This window comes from Pholis gunnellus (assembly GCF_910591455.1).
Source record: "Pholis gunnellus genome assembly, chromosome: 19".
Lineage (NCBI taxonomy): Eukaryota > Metazoa > Chordata > Actinopteri > Perciformes > Pholidae > Pholis > Pholis gunnellus.
In genome coordinates, this window is record NC_136546.1 from 15,891,670 (window position 1) to 15,909,854 (window position 18,185).

Here is an 18,185-nt window from a genome sequence, read left to right on the forward strand (position 1 = left end):
GCTCACTCACCTAACCCTGTATCAGAGCTGCAAATCCAACATTTCCTACTGCTGCGTCCAACCGGCCACTTTCATGTGAAGCAAGCATTGTTTGTTGTGGATCCCTTGGGCGGGGGAAGGCAATTTCAGCATGGGAACAATGAAAACTACTGTCTAAAGAGGTCATTACAGAACATAAATACATTGAATGGCTTTTGCAGAAATAATACCAGCTATAAATGGTATCAAAAATGAGGTTTGATTTCATGAAAATAAAATCTCGAAGGTTGTAACTTTAAGAACCCATTTCAGGCAGTTTCCGAAAAGAACACAAGCAGGTTTTAATAATTCCTTATGTCCATTCATTCCCATGCCTGCCTATTCCCATGCCACACTGCATTTCCAGGGCTCTGTGTGTTGGCTGTAATTGTCCAAACAAAAGGGCCTCGGTCTGGAGTCACATGCTTCATCAGCAGCGGTGATTTCAGCTGTCTGGCACTCTGCCCTTCTGGCTAATGTAGTGCACCAACAGAAAAGGGAGGGAGAGTGGGGTGACTTTTTTTTTTTTTTTTTACAGAGTACCCCACACAGAAGAGAACACACAAGGACAGCCCCTCACCAACCCATCCACTCACACAGACAAACACACTTTGAGCTTGTGGCTCAGGATGTCACCCCATTAGACTTGGCAGTATAGGTGGAAGTTTTGGAGTTGGAGGCCACAGAGTGACCCACACAGACACACAACTCCGGTTCTGTTTCCCAATTGGACGGGAGGGAAGTAATGCTTGGAGTGAAGCGTCCTGTTTCTGTCCCGGTCCCGCTGCTCTGGGAAACTCACCTCCCAGGCGACCAGCGTTGCCACGGCACTAATCCTGACGGACAAAAGATGGGAGTGCCACAGAGCACGATGCTGCCAGACGCTCTCATTGGCTGGCACCATCCCACGCGATGCTGTGATTGGCCAGCGCTATGTTTATATACAAATTGGAGCAGTCAGAGGTCACATCCATCGATCTTGGTGGTGACATGAAGGAAACCTGACCTCAAAACCTCAGAAATCTAAATGGGGTTTATTCCTATTTGATACACACACACACACACACACAGACACACACACACACACACACACACACACACACACACACACACACACACACACACGGGCTGTTTCCTAAGTTCAGTGGCCTGGGAGTGCAGAATTATGTGAATACTGAGAGAGAGAGAGGGAGTGACGTGACTAAATAATAGTGTCTGTGGTATACAAAAGAACAGACGACAACAATACCAAGAATGCTTTGAGGGCACTGAGTTCAGTGGGTTGCACACCTACATACAAACAGAGGTTTTGGATTAAGACTGGGTAAATATTTTGATCCAGAGAAGGGAGTGTTGTGTAAACTCGTAATACCGTACAGGCTAAATTACTGCGGTATCATTTGACCTGTGGTGCCGACAAACTGTTCGAAATGGATAATTATTATCAACAGGTTTTTTTTTATCTTTTTTCCTCAAATTTCAAAGCGTATTGTTTTCAGTTAATACTCTCCTCACACTGTACTTTCAAAATCTAGTATCGTCACTTTCCGTTGACAAATGGAAAACCGATTACAAAACCGATTACAAATAAATTGTCCATGCCAACATGGCGGCTAATATTAGCTTGTTGCAGATATATCCGTATCGGTGGACATGTCGCCCAATAAGTATCAATAAATTCCAAAGATATATGTTTACGGTCATTTAGAAACAGTGTCTCATTAATATTCTGTCCTTTTTTCCACTTTTAAGATTCCTGCTTACATATCTTGGTCACGGCTCTGTAAAGGAATAGTTTGACATCATATGGAAAACGCTTACTCGCTGAGGAGATTGATACGGTTCTCGTGTCTGCACTGAATGAGAAGCTGCTGACAGTTAGCTTTGCACAAACACTGGCAGCGGGTGGTATCCAAAGTAGGTATAAAGCTAACAAATGAACACCTTGTTTGTATAATCTGTACGAACATCTCTCCTTACTGTAACTTCATATTTAGAGAGTGGCAACGATCTTCTCATCCAACGCTCAGCAGGAAAGAAAATCTTTCTTTCTAACACTTATTTTAAAGGTCTGGCATTTCTAAATATTGTGTTCTGTAAAGTTTCAAATTATTTCCAAGACAATTGAAATTATAGCCAAAGTAGCGGCCATGTTCAGTTGCTTCCAATTAATGGATTCAAATGAAGTTCTAGTGTAACCTGGAGAGTCACTTTAGGTGCACATAAAAAAAAAACATGACTTGGGTTTCATTTAGTTTTTCAAATACATTCCATTTTCCACTATGATTTGAACCAAATTACATAGAGTGTCTGATAATGTCATCAGGGTTATCTAAAATTAGGGTTCAGATTCCAATTTTTAACAGAAAGCTAACACAAAAGACTTGACATGACGTTTAAAAGATTTGGGCAGTTACCCGGCAAAAAGAGACTAAAAAAAGTTTTAGCAAGGAGGGAAATTTATGATTCAGCATTTTTTAGATCTTCTCCCTTGTGAGGGACTGAAGGTCAGGGCGACTTCTTTATGACCATCCCTTTATCCAACTCGAGTATCCCTTTCAGTGTCTGAGTGAGAGGAACTGGTTAGGTGTTCAGTTGCAGAGCATAATGTCTGTGAGAACATCTGGCTGAGCTGTTTCAACATCAGATGCCACAAACCGCTCCCAGTTTGCATGTCGTTGGATCAAACTTTCACACACCCATTACTAGAAGCCCAAAACCATGTGGGCCGAAACTGAGCCAGTGAATTTGGGGTGTGTTTAACTTTGGGTCACAGTTTGGGTTTTTGGAAAGCTGTACCGAGCTGCTTCCCAGGCTCCTGCAGCCATAACGTCCACATTTCTCCCGCTCCGCTGAGCTCGCAGGAGACGGTCTTCTGTAACAGCAAGTGCATTAAACACACACTTCATGCACACAACCCATAGACAATATATCAGGTATCTAATATCAAACGCTCATCTCTTTCCCAGCTCATCCTTGGAGCCACATGAGGATATCTGCAAGTTATTAGTGCCCCCGCATCCTGACCCTGCACAGCTTTCTCATGTGACTTTGTTGAGGTATGTCTGTTCAAATCTGTCTCCAAGTCTCTTTGTATGGGGGTCATGCAGTGCATGTTTTTTGTGATTATTAGATTTTCATAAAAAAAAAAAGATATATTGTGAGTTTTATTGTTACTTTTGGCATACTGGAGATCATTCAGCACGGAGAACACTATTTTTTTTTTATTGCTTAATCACACACACGCGCACCACCAACAACGAGAGATTGTTTTGAAATACTTCATCTTTGTCCGACATTAGGGGGTAAAGCGCAATCAATAACCTTTGTTCACTCAGATCTTACATTTACATCACTATATCAAAAAAATGTTGAAAGTGTTTTTTAAAGTCTCATTTACACCTTGTGTGTGCCCAGTGACTAAACATGCTGTTATTAGCAGCAGCTTAAGTGGGATGGCACATTGTGACTTAAGTATGTAGAATAATGAAACCCAAGAAAAAAAGTGTGTCAGATACTTGCTGTTAAGCTATAAAAGGAGCATTTCAGTAGCTGCTGTTCCTGATTTTTATTAGGCAAGTTCAAGAACTATCGTGAGGCTCTATCAGTGTACACTGATCCTCGTCCAACAGTCCAAACCCGTCTCTAAACCACAGGCAATAACCTATATATGTTGTTAGCTTAGCACTTCACTACCCATATTTAACAACTACACTAATCACTAAAGTATGCTAAAAGTCCTCAAATGACAATAGAGGTTCTTATTAGCTGAGGCAGGTACCGTGGTGAGAAAGGGGAAAAGGGCAGAGAAAAGAGGAAGCAAAAGAAAAAGGGAGACAATAGCGAAAGATCAGGTGAGGAGGTGGAGCTACTGGAATTGTCGCCTCATACCAATGTCGGAATAAGTTAAGAATCCTCAATGAAACACTGTGCATTTGTCCTTTTTTCACTTCTGTGGATTTACTACCCCACTGCAGCTCAACAGTGCCCCCAAATGGCAAGACTGTAAAGTTGTTCCTGTTTGTATTCTAAAACGGCATGAAGGAATGCTTAATGTTGACATTTTAATAATCACCATGTACAAAGCTAAAAGTTCATCTTAACATATTCAATCTGAAGACATTATCAATCACTGTGCAGTTACAAGTTTGCCTTTAAAATGTAGTTCCTTGTTAGAATGCACATTTTAAAAAGCTGCAAAAACATCACCTCAGAGTACATTAAATACAAATAAACATTGACCTGTGTGAAATGTTCCTTCATTAAATGGAACAGCAAGATTGTCTTATCTTGAACAATCATATAATATAATGGCTGTCACCATTGTCACGTGTAGACTAAACAAAACTCCAGCAATACTGATACAAATGCTCTCTTGTCTAATTACGAATCTAGTAAGTAGACACACAACAGGCCTCTCTTGGTACAGAAAGTGCATTATGAACATGAGGCAATATTAATTCCCTTGGCAGGTGTCCTCAAAAAGCATTACAAAAAAAGGCACTGTGAAGAAATAACAAGCAGCAAACAGAAAAAGCTCTACGAGTCGACCTCTTTGGCGCCAGTGTTGCTGGCTTGATTGTTCTGGTAATTCTTGCATAATAAGCTTCAGCATGTGCAAATAATGGACTCCGGTGTTGGAATCCAACATCATGGCTTGTTTGAAATGGCAAGTTTTGGCAAAACAGTCCTTGGTGAATTGGCGAGAAAATCCTCAAACAGAAAATCCTCTTGACAGATACGATTCAAATAGAAGACTCAGAGGGTTTGTCATGGATGAGTGCGCTACGCTGATCAAGTGCAAATAATGACCCGAATATCAAATAAATTCCTATTTACCATCTTTCCTGTAAGAAGCAATTCAAATTCAACACACTGTCCCCGACTGGCACTTTTAACTCAAACAAAGTTGGACTAGCGTTCGGCGGCACAATGCTGTTTAGAATCCATTGCACGTCACTCTCTTGTACCATCTGCTGATTTTCTCTCAATGGGACAGGCTGTGTCTGAGCAGTAGGGTCGAGGTGAATTCAAACTCTTGATTTCAACGCTGAAATCATTGGACCTCATGCAAGAACACCTTCGTACGCTTATCTTTCCTTTCGTTTTTTCATACCGTGGGCTCGTACGACTGAGCCACGTCAAGATTCAGCAAACGAAGCTAACACAGTTAGCTCCTAACTTGAGCTAACTGTGTTAATGACCTAAACATGACATAAACATGGTGATCGCCACCTGTGTAAATGAGCGTGCATTCATGAGAATTGTACATTTGCATAATCAAGCTCCAACAATGCCATATAAGGCTCCTGCCTCACTTCCTGTATTGAAGTCCTGCTTTTTTCGGGGATCCGTAAAGGAAAGTCTATCATTTCTAACAGCAGAATTAAGGGACCTGCTATCGTCGAGCAAAGTGGGAAAACAATGAGTGCTTTTAATGCCGTGTCACCCGAGGGTCCGAGATGAAAAATGTCTCGCCACAGCAACACTATCAATGACTGCAGCGAGAGGGGTCAAATTAATTAATTCATTTTGCTGTTTGAAATGTTCATATTGATATCGTAGTGTTAGACAATTTAAACTATTGGTGATATCGTTAGGCTAAATTAATACATATAGAATCATATTAGCCTATAATTCAAATTGCAGAGTCTAACAGGATAATGTCAATATAATTATGAAGTGTAATTTATATAGGGTTTTTAAGAAGACTAATTGCAGGACTCCAACGACAGGTTCTTAAGAAAATTCTAAATACGAGGAAATTGGTGAACACGTCTAGTTCTCCTAAATCACTCGTACAAACCTGTTCGTACGAGTGGTTCTTGCATGAGGCCCTTTATGAATGAAGCAGATTTACGGTCAGGAGTCGTGGGCATCCTCACTCCAATGCTTACAGTCCGGCAGTGGGCTGGAGCCGTGGACCGGGCTGCCCTCTGTAGAGCCGTAAGACTGCTGAGGTTTAGACCCCTCTTGTGTGCTGGCAGGTGATTTGGGATTAAGCACTCTGGGAAGGTAGACCTGTAATTACACAACACAAAAGAGATGAGTACTGAAAACAAACAAAGGGCTCTTAAGGGCGTTTTTCAACGTTCAGTTGTGTATTCTTTTATCCTCCCTGATATAACTCCTGAATATGATGCAGCATTGCATCATACTGCATGCAATGCCCAAAAGTATGATTTTGATACAAAACAATGTTGAAGGGAAAGAAAACAAATCCTCAAAATGTACGAGACAAACTGGGTGTTAGATATGAACTTACAAGAACAGCTCATTGTGAACAATCAGGTCTTTGGCACATTGTTCAGAAACATTGACCTCAATAGCTCTGGTATTTTACTTTGTTAATGAATAACACACCAGAGAGGGGACAAACAGCGTTATAGAATTTATGGCAAAGCTCAGGTGAGTTAACTTAAGATCCGACCGGCACTAAATACATCTGATCTTTGTATTCGCGCTGTGGACTTTGTTATGGAACAAGTACAGTACCGTGGTGCTTTCTTCCACTCCCTCTACTGTATCCTCGTCCTCCTCTTTCACCTGCGAAAGAACACAAACAATACGAACGCTCAGTGGGAGGGATGACTAAGAAGTGACAGCATTCGCACACGAAACCAAACGCTCACCGCATAGTTGTGTGGACTGAGGTACTTGAAATGGCCAAAGCAGGTGTAGCTGAGGCAGATCAAGACAGTAATGCACAGGATCACCAGTGTGAATAGAGATGTGGCAGTCCAGAAACCTGAAACACCACACATGTACATACACACACATTGTTTTAACAGTGGCATAGGGTTTGACTTTCTATGTAGCTGCATGCGAACACACCTACATGTAGTTTATATAGTAACACATTCTGTCTTCAGGGCAAATATCTTGTGTTTTCAGTGAATCTCAGGTCACTTTACCGATGTTAACTTTCTCCAGGTTGAGCACACACTTGTTTCCTACCTGCTCTGAGGACAGAAAAGAAGTAAAGCCATATTAGGCAGATGATGGGCGCAGCCAGAGCTTGATTGACAGCTCCCAGGTGGACCTGCCGGTCTATGCGAGCGGGCAGGTAAGCAAAGTACATGTTGTGTTTGTCCACCAGGTGCTTCAGCATCATGTACAGCAGACCTGATAAGAGTCAAGACACACAGACATTTTAAAACCCCAGTGTAGAAGGGACAGGAAATATGCTGTATGTATAGAAGTGTGTAATGGACACTGAGGTCTCTGGCTACTGATGGTACGCCGTGCATTTGATGGACTGCGATTCATGATTCAAGATGTTTATTGTCACACCAGTAATACAAGTACAATCGCATGAAATGCTTTTGCTGGGAAGCTCTGTAAAAAATAAATAGTAAATATAAAAAGACATCTAAAATATAATACAATAAATGTAATACTAAAAACCTAAGAAAAAGAAAAGAGGTTGCATCTTGCAAAGGGGTTGGATTGATTGTGTGTGAGTGCATGCTTGTGTGCAGCTTCATAACTACTCACCAAAAGGCACAATGATGGGACTTATGATGCTGTAAGCCATAATGACAGTGAACACGCATAGGGACCAGCCATACATGGCTCCATATTCAAACTCATAGGCCTGATTCTGTAAAAAGAAGTCAAACAAAATGAGTCGACATGCAAATGTTGAGGTCAGGCTGAAAATAAGGCAAATTCTGTCTATTTATGTGTAGTGTTCCTTTGATGGACAATGCCTTTACAAACCTGTTTTACATATTTCCTTTCAGCAGCAGAGCGGGCAAACGCCATACGAATGGTGTAAAGCAGTAGCCCTGGCAATCGGAGCAACTCCATCCCAGAGCCCACCAGCGCCGCTGTGATCACATAGTTGACAAAAAACGCGCCTTGGTCCGGTAAGAACACACACCTGGTGGAAGAGAAAACAAAAAGAGAAAAGAAAGGATGACTACGAAGCAATGAGAAAAGGATTAAATGATTAATGAAAAGAAGGAATTTGAAGAAAGTAAAGTCCACTCTTATAATCAGTTTGAACAAACTTTAGGAAAACTGAAATAAGCAATCTAAAGACATTATAAAATATGAAACTAGATCATAAAACAATGCAGTCTTGAGTGAGTGCAACAATAGTTGGTCACACATTGCAACTAAATAAATAGTAACTCGCATCATGAAATTGAACCTGTATGATACGAGTCTCTTTTTAATGAACTTATCATCAATGTGAGAACAATAGTCGTAAAATCCATAATTCAATTTAATTAGTTAGTTATTAGCAAGACAGACAAAAAAAGGGATTACTTACTCAAACCTCAGTTTCCCCTCGCCGAGAAACTCTTTATCAAACAGCCAGCGGAAAAACACTGCAAGACTAATGAGGGAAAAAAGAAAAACAGAAAAAGTTATGCAAGCTTCTTCCTGAATTTAATTTGACAAAAATGCATCCATTATCCTGGGAGGGACATTCACTTTGTTATTTTTAATAAACAGTGAAATAAACAGTAAACAGCAACTAAAGTATTTACTGAAAAAGAAACAATAAACCTAGAAGCTGGGCAAACTGTTGCTTATTGAAAATGACGGCAACGCAAATTACCTCGTGAGTCCCAGCGAGGGGAGGATCAGCACCATGAAGAGCAAGAAGAAGTACAGTTTGCGCATCATGCTCAGCTGCTCACTGGACCTGAGACACAGATGGCACGAGATCACAACATTTCCTCCAGAAACAGAAATCAATCACTGCACTACCACTATGTGTGTGTGTGTGTGTGTGTGTGTGTGTAACACCTGCTCCAGTGTGCCTCTCCAATTGTAGAATAGTAAACTATGGTAGGCAGCAACGCAGAGAAGGTCCACAGCAGGAGAGTGGGGAAGAACTGACTGACGATAGGGCTCTAGGGTGGAAAACAAAAACCCGTCGATTTTACGAATCTGGAAGCATAAATTGTGACAAGTAGGTGTCTGCAATGTGAAAGTCTCACGTTGAGATAGTAGATCGGCAGAGTCACGTTGAACTTGTCCAATGTGGTGATGATGATGGTGGGAGTCGTGAGGAAGGTGAGCAGGAAGAAAAGGAGAATGTTGATCATCAAGTAGCGCATGAACCAGCGAAAACCTCCCACTGACAGATTGTCCCTGTAGGAAGGGGAAAGAGGAAAAACAGAAACAACAGTTACACACAAAGAGGCAGTGCAACGTAGAGAAAACATACCGGTGTGGGGTACAAACTAATTCTATTTCTATTATTCTATTGGTATTTTGGGGATGTCCCAAGTATTGTTATCGCCAATGGTTGAAATCAGTGCAACCAATATTGCAAGATCACATGTAAAAAAAAAAAAATCTAATTGGCAATGAATTGTTTTCCACTTTTATGAATTACATCTGACAGAAGACTTCAAAAACATTTTCCTACTTATTATTACATTGGAATCATGCATTTGGCCATCATAATTCAATAAAACAAGAACACCACATGATTCCAATAAAAGTCGGTTAATGATAATATTGAATTATTGCCCAGACCTATGTGCGCCAGGGCTATAAATACCAATTCATATGATCCGCAAGGAGCACACACCGTGTTTCAGGCCTTACCAATACACGTTTTTTGGATGGGGTGCAAAGCTGACGCTCCACTTGTTCACTTCCAGAGTTCCACTCTCCGACGAAGGTTGGGGCACTCTCCCGCAACAGCAGCTTGTGCCACCACACTCGAGTGCATTGAAGTCTTTCAAAATGCTGAGGTGAGTAAATGACAGCTGTTAGTGACACACATTAACCAGCTTTCATCGATGGCAGCGGCCCAAAGGCCTGCTTCCAGTTAAAAAATAAGTCACGTGGTGACAATAAAACCGAGAGATCGCTGTCTTGATCAGTCAGAAACAAGCAGAGTCAGCCCACATAATGCTGCTGCTTCTACACTGTTGGACAACAGTGTAGAAAAACATTGGCACATGATGCAGCCAATCATCTCTTGTTATGACAGTCATGTGACAAACACAAATTGAAAAGTGGAAACTGTAGCAATAAATGGCTAACTAAATCCCTATGGCGTTGGATCAACTAAAACTATATCACAACTAGAATTAACGGTTAATTGCGGTTGTATGCCTCCTCCAACCAGTGTAGTTGCAGTTTACATCCACGTCTGTCCAAAGTGTCACCACTTTATCATTTAACCCGGTAGAAATGTGCGTGAAATTGTCATAATTTGCATATGAATTCTTGAGTTATCGGCAAAAAAAGTGTTTTATGAGGCCACAGTGGCCCTGACCTTTGAAAGACTTTGCTCAAGGTGAAAGACATTGTGTTCCCAATAAACCGGACCGACAACCTGAAAACACAATGGCGACAGCCTTGGCCCGGAGGCTTAGAAAGTACAACAACATTCCTGCGGGACTGGATTGTGTTATTACCACGTGTCAGGTAATACAGATGTTCCTGCTATTTACTTGTCCTGTACAGTAAAATACAGACGCGAGTACAAACAGCAAAAAGACACCTTTAAATTGGCACTCACTACTTGGCCATAGCCTCGGTCTGCAAGGTGACGAAGGCCATCCCCAGGGGGCGCTGTGGCACCACTTCCGCCTGTTTCCTCACCTCTTCCAGCAGGTCTTTCTCTTTAGTACTGTAGTACTCTATGGCATCAACCTGAAGAAACACACACTTTACTTGAAACCACCTTTCATTTAAATCTTGGTGTAAAATTGTTCACGCTTGCTTCATTTACTGTAAATTAATACAACCGATGCTACCCTTCTCAAGAGTCATAACAAACCAAAACGCTGCATTCTTCTTCTTCATCTAGACACCCTGTACCAAACGGTCTAGCATCTGGTCCAGCTCACCTTCTCAGATTTGCCGCAGCAACAGAGTTGACCACACAAGCGGGGGTTAATCAATTCACGTTTCCCCGTTTTCTCCAGGGCATGCTCATAGTAGCACAGGTTCTTTCCTGCTCGCATCCTGGTGTGAAGATAATTAGCAGACAAACAAACGCACACAATAAATAAATATATATAAAGCTTGAGTAAATATCCCTCAACATTTTAAACACACAGTTCTATGCCTGGAATATGCTTCACATGCTGCTGCTTGCAACCATTTCCTCTGCAGACATGCGTTTTAAAACCTGAAACCATTTGAATATTAAAGAGAAAGTAATTTATGGTTGCATAAAAGTAAAATAATGAGCTAAAAGAAAGCTCAGTAGAGCTGCTGAGTTAGGTGTAAATTCCCTCTATGGGTTTGTCACTGCACACAGAACTTAGATACACAGTTAAAATGAAAAATATGTATTTTGTTGCTTATTGTTCTGATGTCTTACCTTTCCTTATTAAGGTGCATGAGCTTGGCCACGTCATAGCCCAGGGTCACAGCACACACGCGACAGGAAGGGTACGCCTCTCTACGCAAACACAGGGCTGACATTGATGAATGGAGCAGATGGCTACTATTTATGGGAACATGCAAGGACACCGCGTCGAGAGGAAAATTCAGCTTTGTTCAATTCAATACCACTCACGTGAAATGAGTCTTTAAATCTTCGTCTGTTGCCGCTTTGGGGACCGAACACACAAACAACGTGTTTCTGGTCTACAAACAGAAAGACAGACACTCAGCATCGGACATAATTAAACACTAATCTGACTTTCATTATACGGGTGAAATATAAATAGAGAGAGTAAAACAAGTACTGTGGACACAGCTGAAATGTATAGGTTTGTGAGAGACATTCAGACCAAACATCTTGTAGTCTAGACGTCAGAGACTCACCGTCTCTCTGCGCATGTCTTTCATTTGTGACGTGTGACGTCGCAGCAGAACAACCGTCAGGATCAGGTACAGGACTGCAAATACTGTATGCAGCCACAGCAGGTTATTTCTAGAGGAAAAAGATGACAGACACCAAGGAGCATTTTGTCATGACCAACCCACGACACTTGTGTTTATGTATCCAAACTGTTTTTTTCGTCAGACAGTAGTTACCCCTTTTGAAGATTCCCAATAGTTGTCCTTCCAAAATTCTCTGGATCATTACCTGGAAGAGAGAAAAAAACAAACATACTGTAAATATAAATGTTAATGAGAAGGAAATGATCAGAATACAAGCAGCCATATCCTGGATTTCACAAAAGAATGTGCTCAAAATCCCCAATAAAAAAAAAAGCACTCACACTTTAGAGACAGTGCAGCTCTTTATTGCTTGATTCATATTTAGAACCATCAAAAAATACACACCTGACCCATTCTGTCCATAAAAAAAAGCCTTTAAAATATGTAAGCTAACTACAATTTTCACCAACAGACAGAGGATCGTGCAAAACGCACCCAGCAGGTCTCCAGTCAAGTTGACAGGCAGTATGATTGCGAGGGAGGTGACAGTTATGATCAACAGCAGGATGATCAGATGGCGCTGGAACGACAGGTAGTGAACAGCATCCATGCCACATCTGGCTTTCATCTTCCCCTCACTAAAACACACACACACACACACACACACACACACACACACACACACACACACACACACACACACACTGATGAGAAGGGAGCTGGTATACACAGCATGATAAAAATAGATCTGATTGAGGCACAAGTACAGCAACAATGACCAGCACAGTTCACTCACTCCATTCGGATGATGTAAGGCAGCCAAGAGCAGAATCCCTAAACAGAAAGAGAGGTATTGTGATTACATCAACAAACAATGAGGATTATAGTAATAAGGATTATTTGGTAAATTCCTCATAATTCAAGACTGGTTTGAAAGTATTACAAAAGTGCTTTGATATCTTAAAAATTAAGTGTTGACAAAGTGAAAAGACCTGATGTGATCGTATGCCTCGTGCTGATTTTGGTGCTGAAACTGGTGACAAAGAGTTTCTTTAACTTACCAATTCATTCTCAAAGTCATCCACGCTGGATGACAAGCGTCCATAGCGGCGGCGTATTGACTCGGTGAACCTGACACACAAAAGTACAGAGTCAAGGAAAAAAAAAAGATTCATCTGAACTTCACATCTGAAATCTGTCCTATGAGAAATGTGTGTGAGATCATGAACTGACCCGTCGTTGTCTGCAACTAATGCCAGACGCCCATAGTCCCAGAACTTCCTCCTGATAATAGAGAAGATACTCAGCAGCACCTGTAGGTGGCACCGGGAGAAGAACCAATCAGCTTTCACCTCATGCCACAAAATAACCGAAATAATATGCCTTGACACAAATACAGCAGTGGTTGGTAAAAAAAAAGCAATAATGTATTTCTTTATACTGCATAATGGAAAAAACTTTCTCTATAGAGAAAATATGAAGCATTTTGGCAGGGATTGTCTCTTGCCTAAAGGGACATTACATAAAGATTTCCAGTCTTCTCTCACTCGACCACACCACACCACAGGCAGACAGACACCGTACATTTTTAGACGTACCAAAAAGACACAGAAATCGAGCAGTAGCACAACCGGCACTCCGCCGAAGCGGACTCCATTGAGTACACCTTTCTGTCCGGTGAGGCAGCTCTGGTTGTCTGGGAACCTAGAGGGAGTGGTACCATTTGTGTCCCGTAGGGGCCACTGCTCCAACCACGGGAAAGACATCACCGGAGGGGAACCGGCAGTGTGTCTGCAGAGATTGTACAGTAGTATACATATTGAGAAGCAACCTCCCAGAGCCAAAGCTGCTCCCACAGCGATAAGGAAAAGATTAGTGCCGCAAGTAACAATTCCTTTCATTATTTTCTTTTGAACAATTGTTGTTGACAAAATGTCTGAAAAATGTAGGTCACGGTTTCCAAGAGCCCAGCTGATGTCGTCAAATTGCTTGTTTCGTCCAATCAGTACAACACCAGTACAAAATCCCTAAAACATGTTTTAATATCAAGCAAAAAAGCAAATCCGAGAAACGCGAGAAACATGAAGGCGATGTTAAGTCGTCAGGGGCCTCAAACCATGCACAGCGTGTGCAGGGATTTTAGTTCAGCGATATCACTGATTAACACACCTTTGATCATGGGATGTAGTGTTAAATGTACAACCTGCAACACTTAACAGACCTTAACAGCACAGCAAAGCAGCTACCAACTATATAAAACAGGTAGAAAGATTAAAGCAGATGATGTCAGTGATCAGTATACTTCAGACCAGCGAGGAGGAACTGTGAATGTTGGGTGGTGTTGTCTTTGATTGCAATGAAAGCCTACCAGCCAACCAGTAGCAGAAATACTATGTAGAAATACAAGAAGGAGTCCTGCATTCTAAACCTTAACTTAGCTCTGGCATGCTACTCATCTTCCCCTTAATTATACAGCCGAAGGGGTCCTCTCTGGGTTTGTTTGATCATATTTAATATCCTTGGATTATTTTTACAGATGAATATCCTGTGTGCCGCTGAAGTTGTATTACTTTACATGTAGTTGAGCAGTTTATTCTACAACAATGCATTATAGATTTGACAAACTGACCACCGGTTTTGTATGTCGAGTGTAATTCTTCAAAAGTAAATGTGGAGGAGGAAAAAGTGCAATATTCACATATGAATTGAAATAGAGCAGCACATACTAACATAAAGAAAGAAGTACTGCAAAATGTACTTAAGCACAGTACTGGAGTAAGTGTACTCAGTCTACTGTTTGGTTAGTTTAACACCACTTGTGTATATTCTGAAAGACATGTGTATCATCATAATTACGACTGTGGTTTTGAATTTTTCCATGTTTGAACTCGGAATTAGGGGATTTTGTCACGCTGAGCCATGACTTGGCCCCGGCAGCGAAGATAAAACAACCGTCAGTGTGTGTGTGTGGTGTCAGTACTGGACTCCATATCAAATCCCACTCGTCACAAGTTATTAACAAGGCTGCTCGCGCCCCACCCACCAAAGTAGATGAACCACGTTCCTTCAGTCACGCGGGCGCAGTTGAAACATTGTTTTAATTAAACCACCCTGACATTAAAACTGACGCGTAACTAAAACCTCAACTAATGCCGTCTGTCTGCTCTTAGTTTGACAGGGGACAATCATTCTCCCTTTAGTACGAAGTGAAACCTCTTTTATTTTGACGCAGCTGTTTACTTATTCAGACAATTTGACTGAACACACCCTGTGACAAGCGGTTACTGTTATGACCCTTAATAGATTCACCAGCTTAAGGTGAAACACACGTGTATTTTTTACGGGTTTTGGGTTTTTTAAAGTAACAGTTACGTGGAAGCTAAAGAGTGCACACGTTGCGCGTAAAGATTGCTAATGCTAATGAGGTAAGCAAAAGTTTGTCAACGGGCTATGACAACATCCGCTACCACAACTTCTTATATTGTCCGAAATTGGCAGGATTCGTGTTTCCACGTTGCCTACGCGTGCGCGTGTCATGTAGTCTGTCCTACCTGTATGCTTGATTTGTTTGTGTTCCTGCGCGAGGGAAACTTCTTCCAAAGGTAAATACTAGAAATATGATGGTCTCCGCTCCCGTCCCATTTATGTTCCGCGTATGCGCAGATGCAGCAGCACAGCAAACAGCTGTCTCGAGCCACTCCAGACAGAAACAGCAAGGACCTCCCTCTGTTTCTCCTGCGTAGCTACTTCTTACCGGTATAGGAGTTAGTTGTAAGAGTTTCCACTGAATAAAGAGGGAGTAAACGATGACGAATGGCTCGGCCTTTATGTGATTCAATGGCACTATTTTCAGCACAATGGAGCATTGAGATATTTTACAATACAACACTATAATACATCTTGTAATTGTACGTATGTTACACAAAAGCAAAATGTGTAGGCTACTTTACAGGCCCTGTCAGAGAGTGGATTAATGTTGCACTTAGTCTATGACATTGTATCATTTCATATTTGTAATATACTACTAATAATAATAATAATTACTGCTGTTATTATTTTTTTCTTGTTATTATTTTGTAGACTCAATGCACTTTTATTTTAGACGTTGATTATATGTTTTGTATGTACACAAATACTATATGGTCATTGCTGTTGGTACCACTTTTGCAGCTGAGTTACGATGACAACATGTGAGGTGGACAGGAGTCGGTACTGAGTTCAATAATAATCTTCATTTTGATGAGCATTGTGTCATTATTGCGAACAAGAAGGGTTTCTGGAGATGCTGGGAAGTCTTTTAAAACTTTAATTAATGACTTGAGTGAAATCTCAGCAATACATTTATTAAAGTCAAGTTCTAAAGTAGTCTAACTTGAAATTAATTAAAACTAATATGAGGTAAATGAGAAAAAATAAGGAGATGCCACACAATTCCTGTATGATTTTCAGTTTTGCTTCAGAGAATACCCTCTGAAGTTGGATTTCTTTGTGTTTTGTCTGAGCAAGAACATATAGGAAATGAGCCAAACGGAGACAAGGAAATACGTTTATTTGCGGTCAACAAAATCATTGAAAATAAGTGGCAGAGCAGGCGTCTTTATTTCCTTTAGGGTTAGGGTTAGGGCCTCACACCTTGCTTTTTCTTCTTGCCCTGTTTAAATTGGACGAGATGCTGGACTATCATACTGCTGTCATCAAGCATGGTTGCACTAAATATCTTCACAGCCAGTGCCTCAGTCTGCGAGCAAAAAGAACATGTCATGCTGTCCACCACAATTCTCCTTCCTCATAATGGACATGACTTGCATCACTAAACTACAGCAGAGCTGGCTAATTAAAACATTTTGTTTAATGTGTCTAACCTTCTGCTGAATCACTCTCATGCAGCCACAGGACAAATATTACAGTAACAAGAAGAAAGCCAACATGTTGCTTTACACATCCACTACCTCAAGTGACACCCAAGTGATGCGTCTGTTTTCCCCCGTTTGTAGTCTTTAAGCTAAACTGAGCTGACAGACTTTGTGCTGTAGCTTTATATTACCATACAAACACGAGAGTCACATCAATCCTTTCATAACTCTCAGCGGGAACTGCAAATTCGTACTTGGTGCTATATTTTGGAGAATTATTACATTGTTCCTGATGTACAATACCTCCTGTTAACAGTACAATGCTCTGTAATAATTTCATTACCATTTTGTTTTATATTTAAATGAATTTGATAGTTGAGAATAAAGAGTGTCTCTCTTGGGGTTCAGCTCATTTTCCACAAACATTAGTTAATACGAGTCTTGAAAAAAATAATTCTTGAAGTCAAAGCAAATCTTCAAATCTCATGAACAATTAATTAAATGATTAATACATTGCAGACTCTGGGAAATTGGTATTTTTCTCTTGTAATCTTCACCTTGTGAAGGCGGGAAGACTGAAATATTTCGACTAATGATCTGTTCAAAAGAGCACTCTGTGTTTGGCATCTTTTGTAAAGAAGTGAAACTGATAATGACTCATGGTGCACCTGGACAAACAATTCAACAATGTTTCTCTTCCCCTTATTCTGAATATTGAGGGAAGTAGCCAGTTTTCATCTGGTGAGTTTTGTGTTTCTTATGGGGCAAAAAAATAAGAAAAGGAAAGTCTGTGGCATGTTGTGTAAGACCAAACATACAACGTCAAACATAAAAATCGCCAAAGTTATTGCTATAATGTTAATACAGTGTACACACCCACTCCTCCTGTAGCTCTGCAGACATTCCTCTCAGTGATCAGACCCAAAGAAGTCAGTAACACTCACCGTCATAAATAGAAGCCACAGCAGATCAGTCTGTCTTCTTCACTTTTAACCCACCGAGGAGGAGCTATACTATGCTCTTTGTGACTTCTCCCATCTCATCTGATCAGGGATTTGTCAATGCCGTGCTTTACTGAGATTTGAACAAGAATTAGCATAACATCAGACATAGCGGAGAAAATCTGAATTGTTCCACATTCAAGACATCATAGAAGGGGTGTTGTTGTGGTTTGTAGGACAGAGCATTGCTAACCAATGTCACAGGCCCCTATCAGATGTGCCAGTGGTCAAATTAACAAATCCAATGCAATTAGTCATTCAATTTACTGTGAGATTCTGGGGTTGCTCTGAGTATGTCTCTCTCTCTCTCCCTTCTCTGGTTTTCCATTATGGGATTTTCTGTTTATCTGTTGTGGTCTTGACTGTTCATTTCTGCTTCCCATGTCTTGCTGTGTGTATTTGTGTGTGTTTCTTGTCTCTGTGTGAATGTGTGCACACAGTGATGTCCGTGTTGTCAGTGTGTATACACCAACATCAATCTACTTGTGTGTGTGTG

The 18,185-nt window shown here is 41.0% G+C and overlaps 1 protein-coding gene across 2 annotated transcripts; it reads right to left on the minus strand.

Moving 5' to 3' along the window:
- Positions 1–3,655: 3,655 nt before the first annotated feature.
- tmem63a (transmembrane protein 63A) lies at positions 3,656–15,491 on the minus strand. Of its 2 annotated transcripts, XM_079180439.1 has the most exons (23): positions 15,387–15,491; positions 13,434–13,626; positions 13,069–13,148; positions 12,897–12,966; positions 12,632–12,669; positions 12,331–12,473; positions 11,989–12,040; positions 11,776–11,884; positions 11,525–11,595; positions 11,327–11,407; positions 10,848–10,965; positions 10,517–10,650; positions 9,592–9,735; positions 8,976–9,129; positions 8,782–8,888; positions 8,591–8,677; positions 8,300–8,365; positions 7,741–7,903; positions 7,516–7,621; positions 6,976–7,143; positions 6,651–6,766; positions 6,514–6,564; positions 3,656–6,039 (listed from the first exon to the last, which is right to left on the minus strand). In XM_079180439.1, the coding sequence occupies exons 2-23, from the start codon at positions 13,599–13,601 to the stop codon at positions 5,881–5,883; spliced, it is 2,385 nt and encodes a 794-aa protein (XP_079036565.1). In that variant the 5' UTR covers positions 13,602–13,626; positions 15,387–15,491; the 3' UTR covers positions 3,656–5,880. The 2 variants fall into 2 exon arrangements, with proteins under 2 accessions (XP_079036565.1, XP_079036564.1); XM_079180438.1 differs by having other exon boundaries at positions 13,434–15,462.
- Positions 15,492–18,185: the final 2,694 nt, after the last annotated feature.

Bases quoted from the DNA above. Each gene is read 5' to 3' on its own strand.
- tmem63a (XM_079180438.1), bottom strand. From the start codon at position 13,736: ATGAAAGGAATTGTTACTTGCGGCACTAATCTTTTCCTTATCGCTGTG. The intron at 8,889-8,975 runs GTGAGACTTTCA...TTTCCACCCTAG, and splicing joins TGCCGATCTACTATCTCAAC to AGCCCTATCGTCAGTCAGTT. The intron at 7,622-7,740 runs GTTTGTAAAGGC...TTCTTTTTACAG, and splicing joins AAAGGAAATATGTAAAACAG to AATCAGGCCTATGAGTTTGA.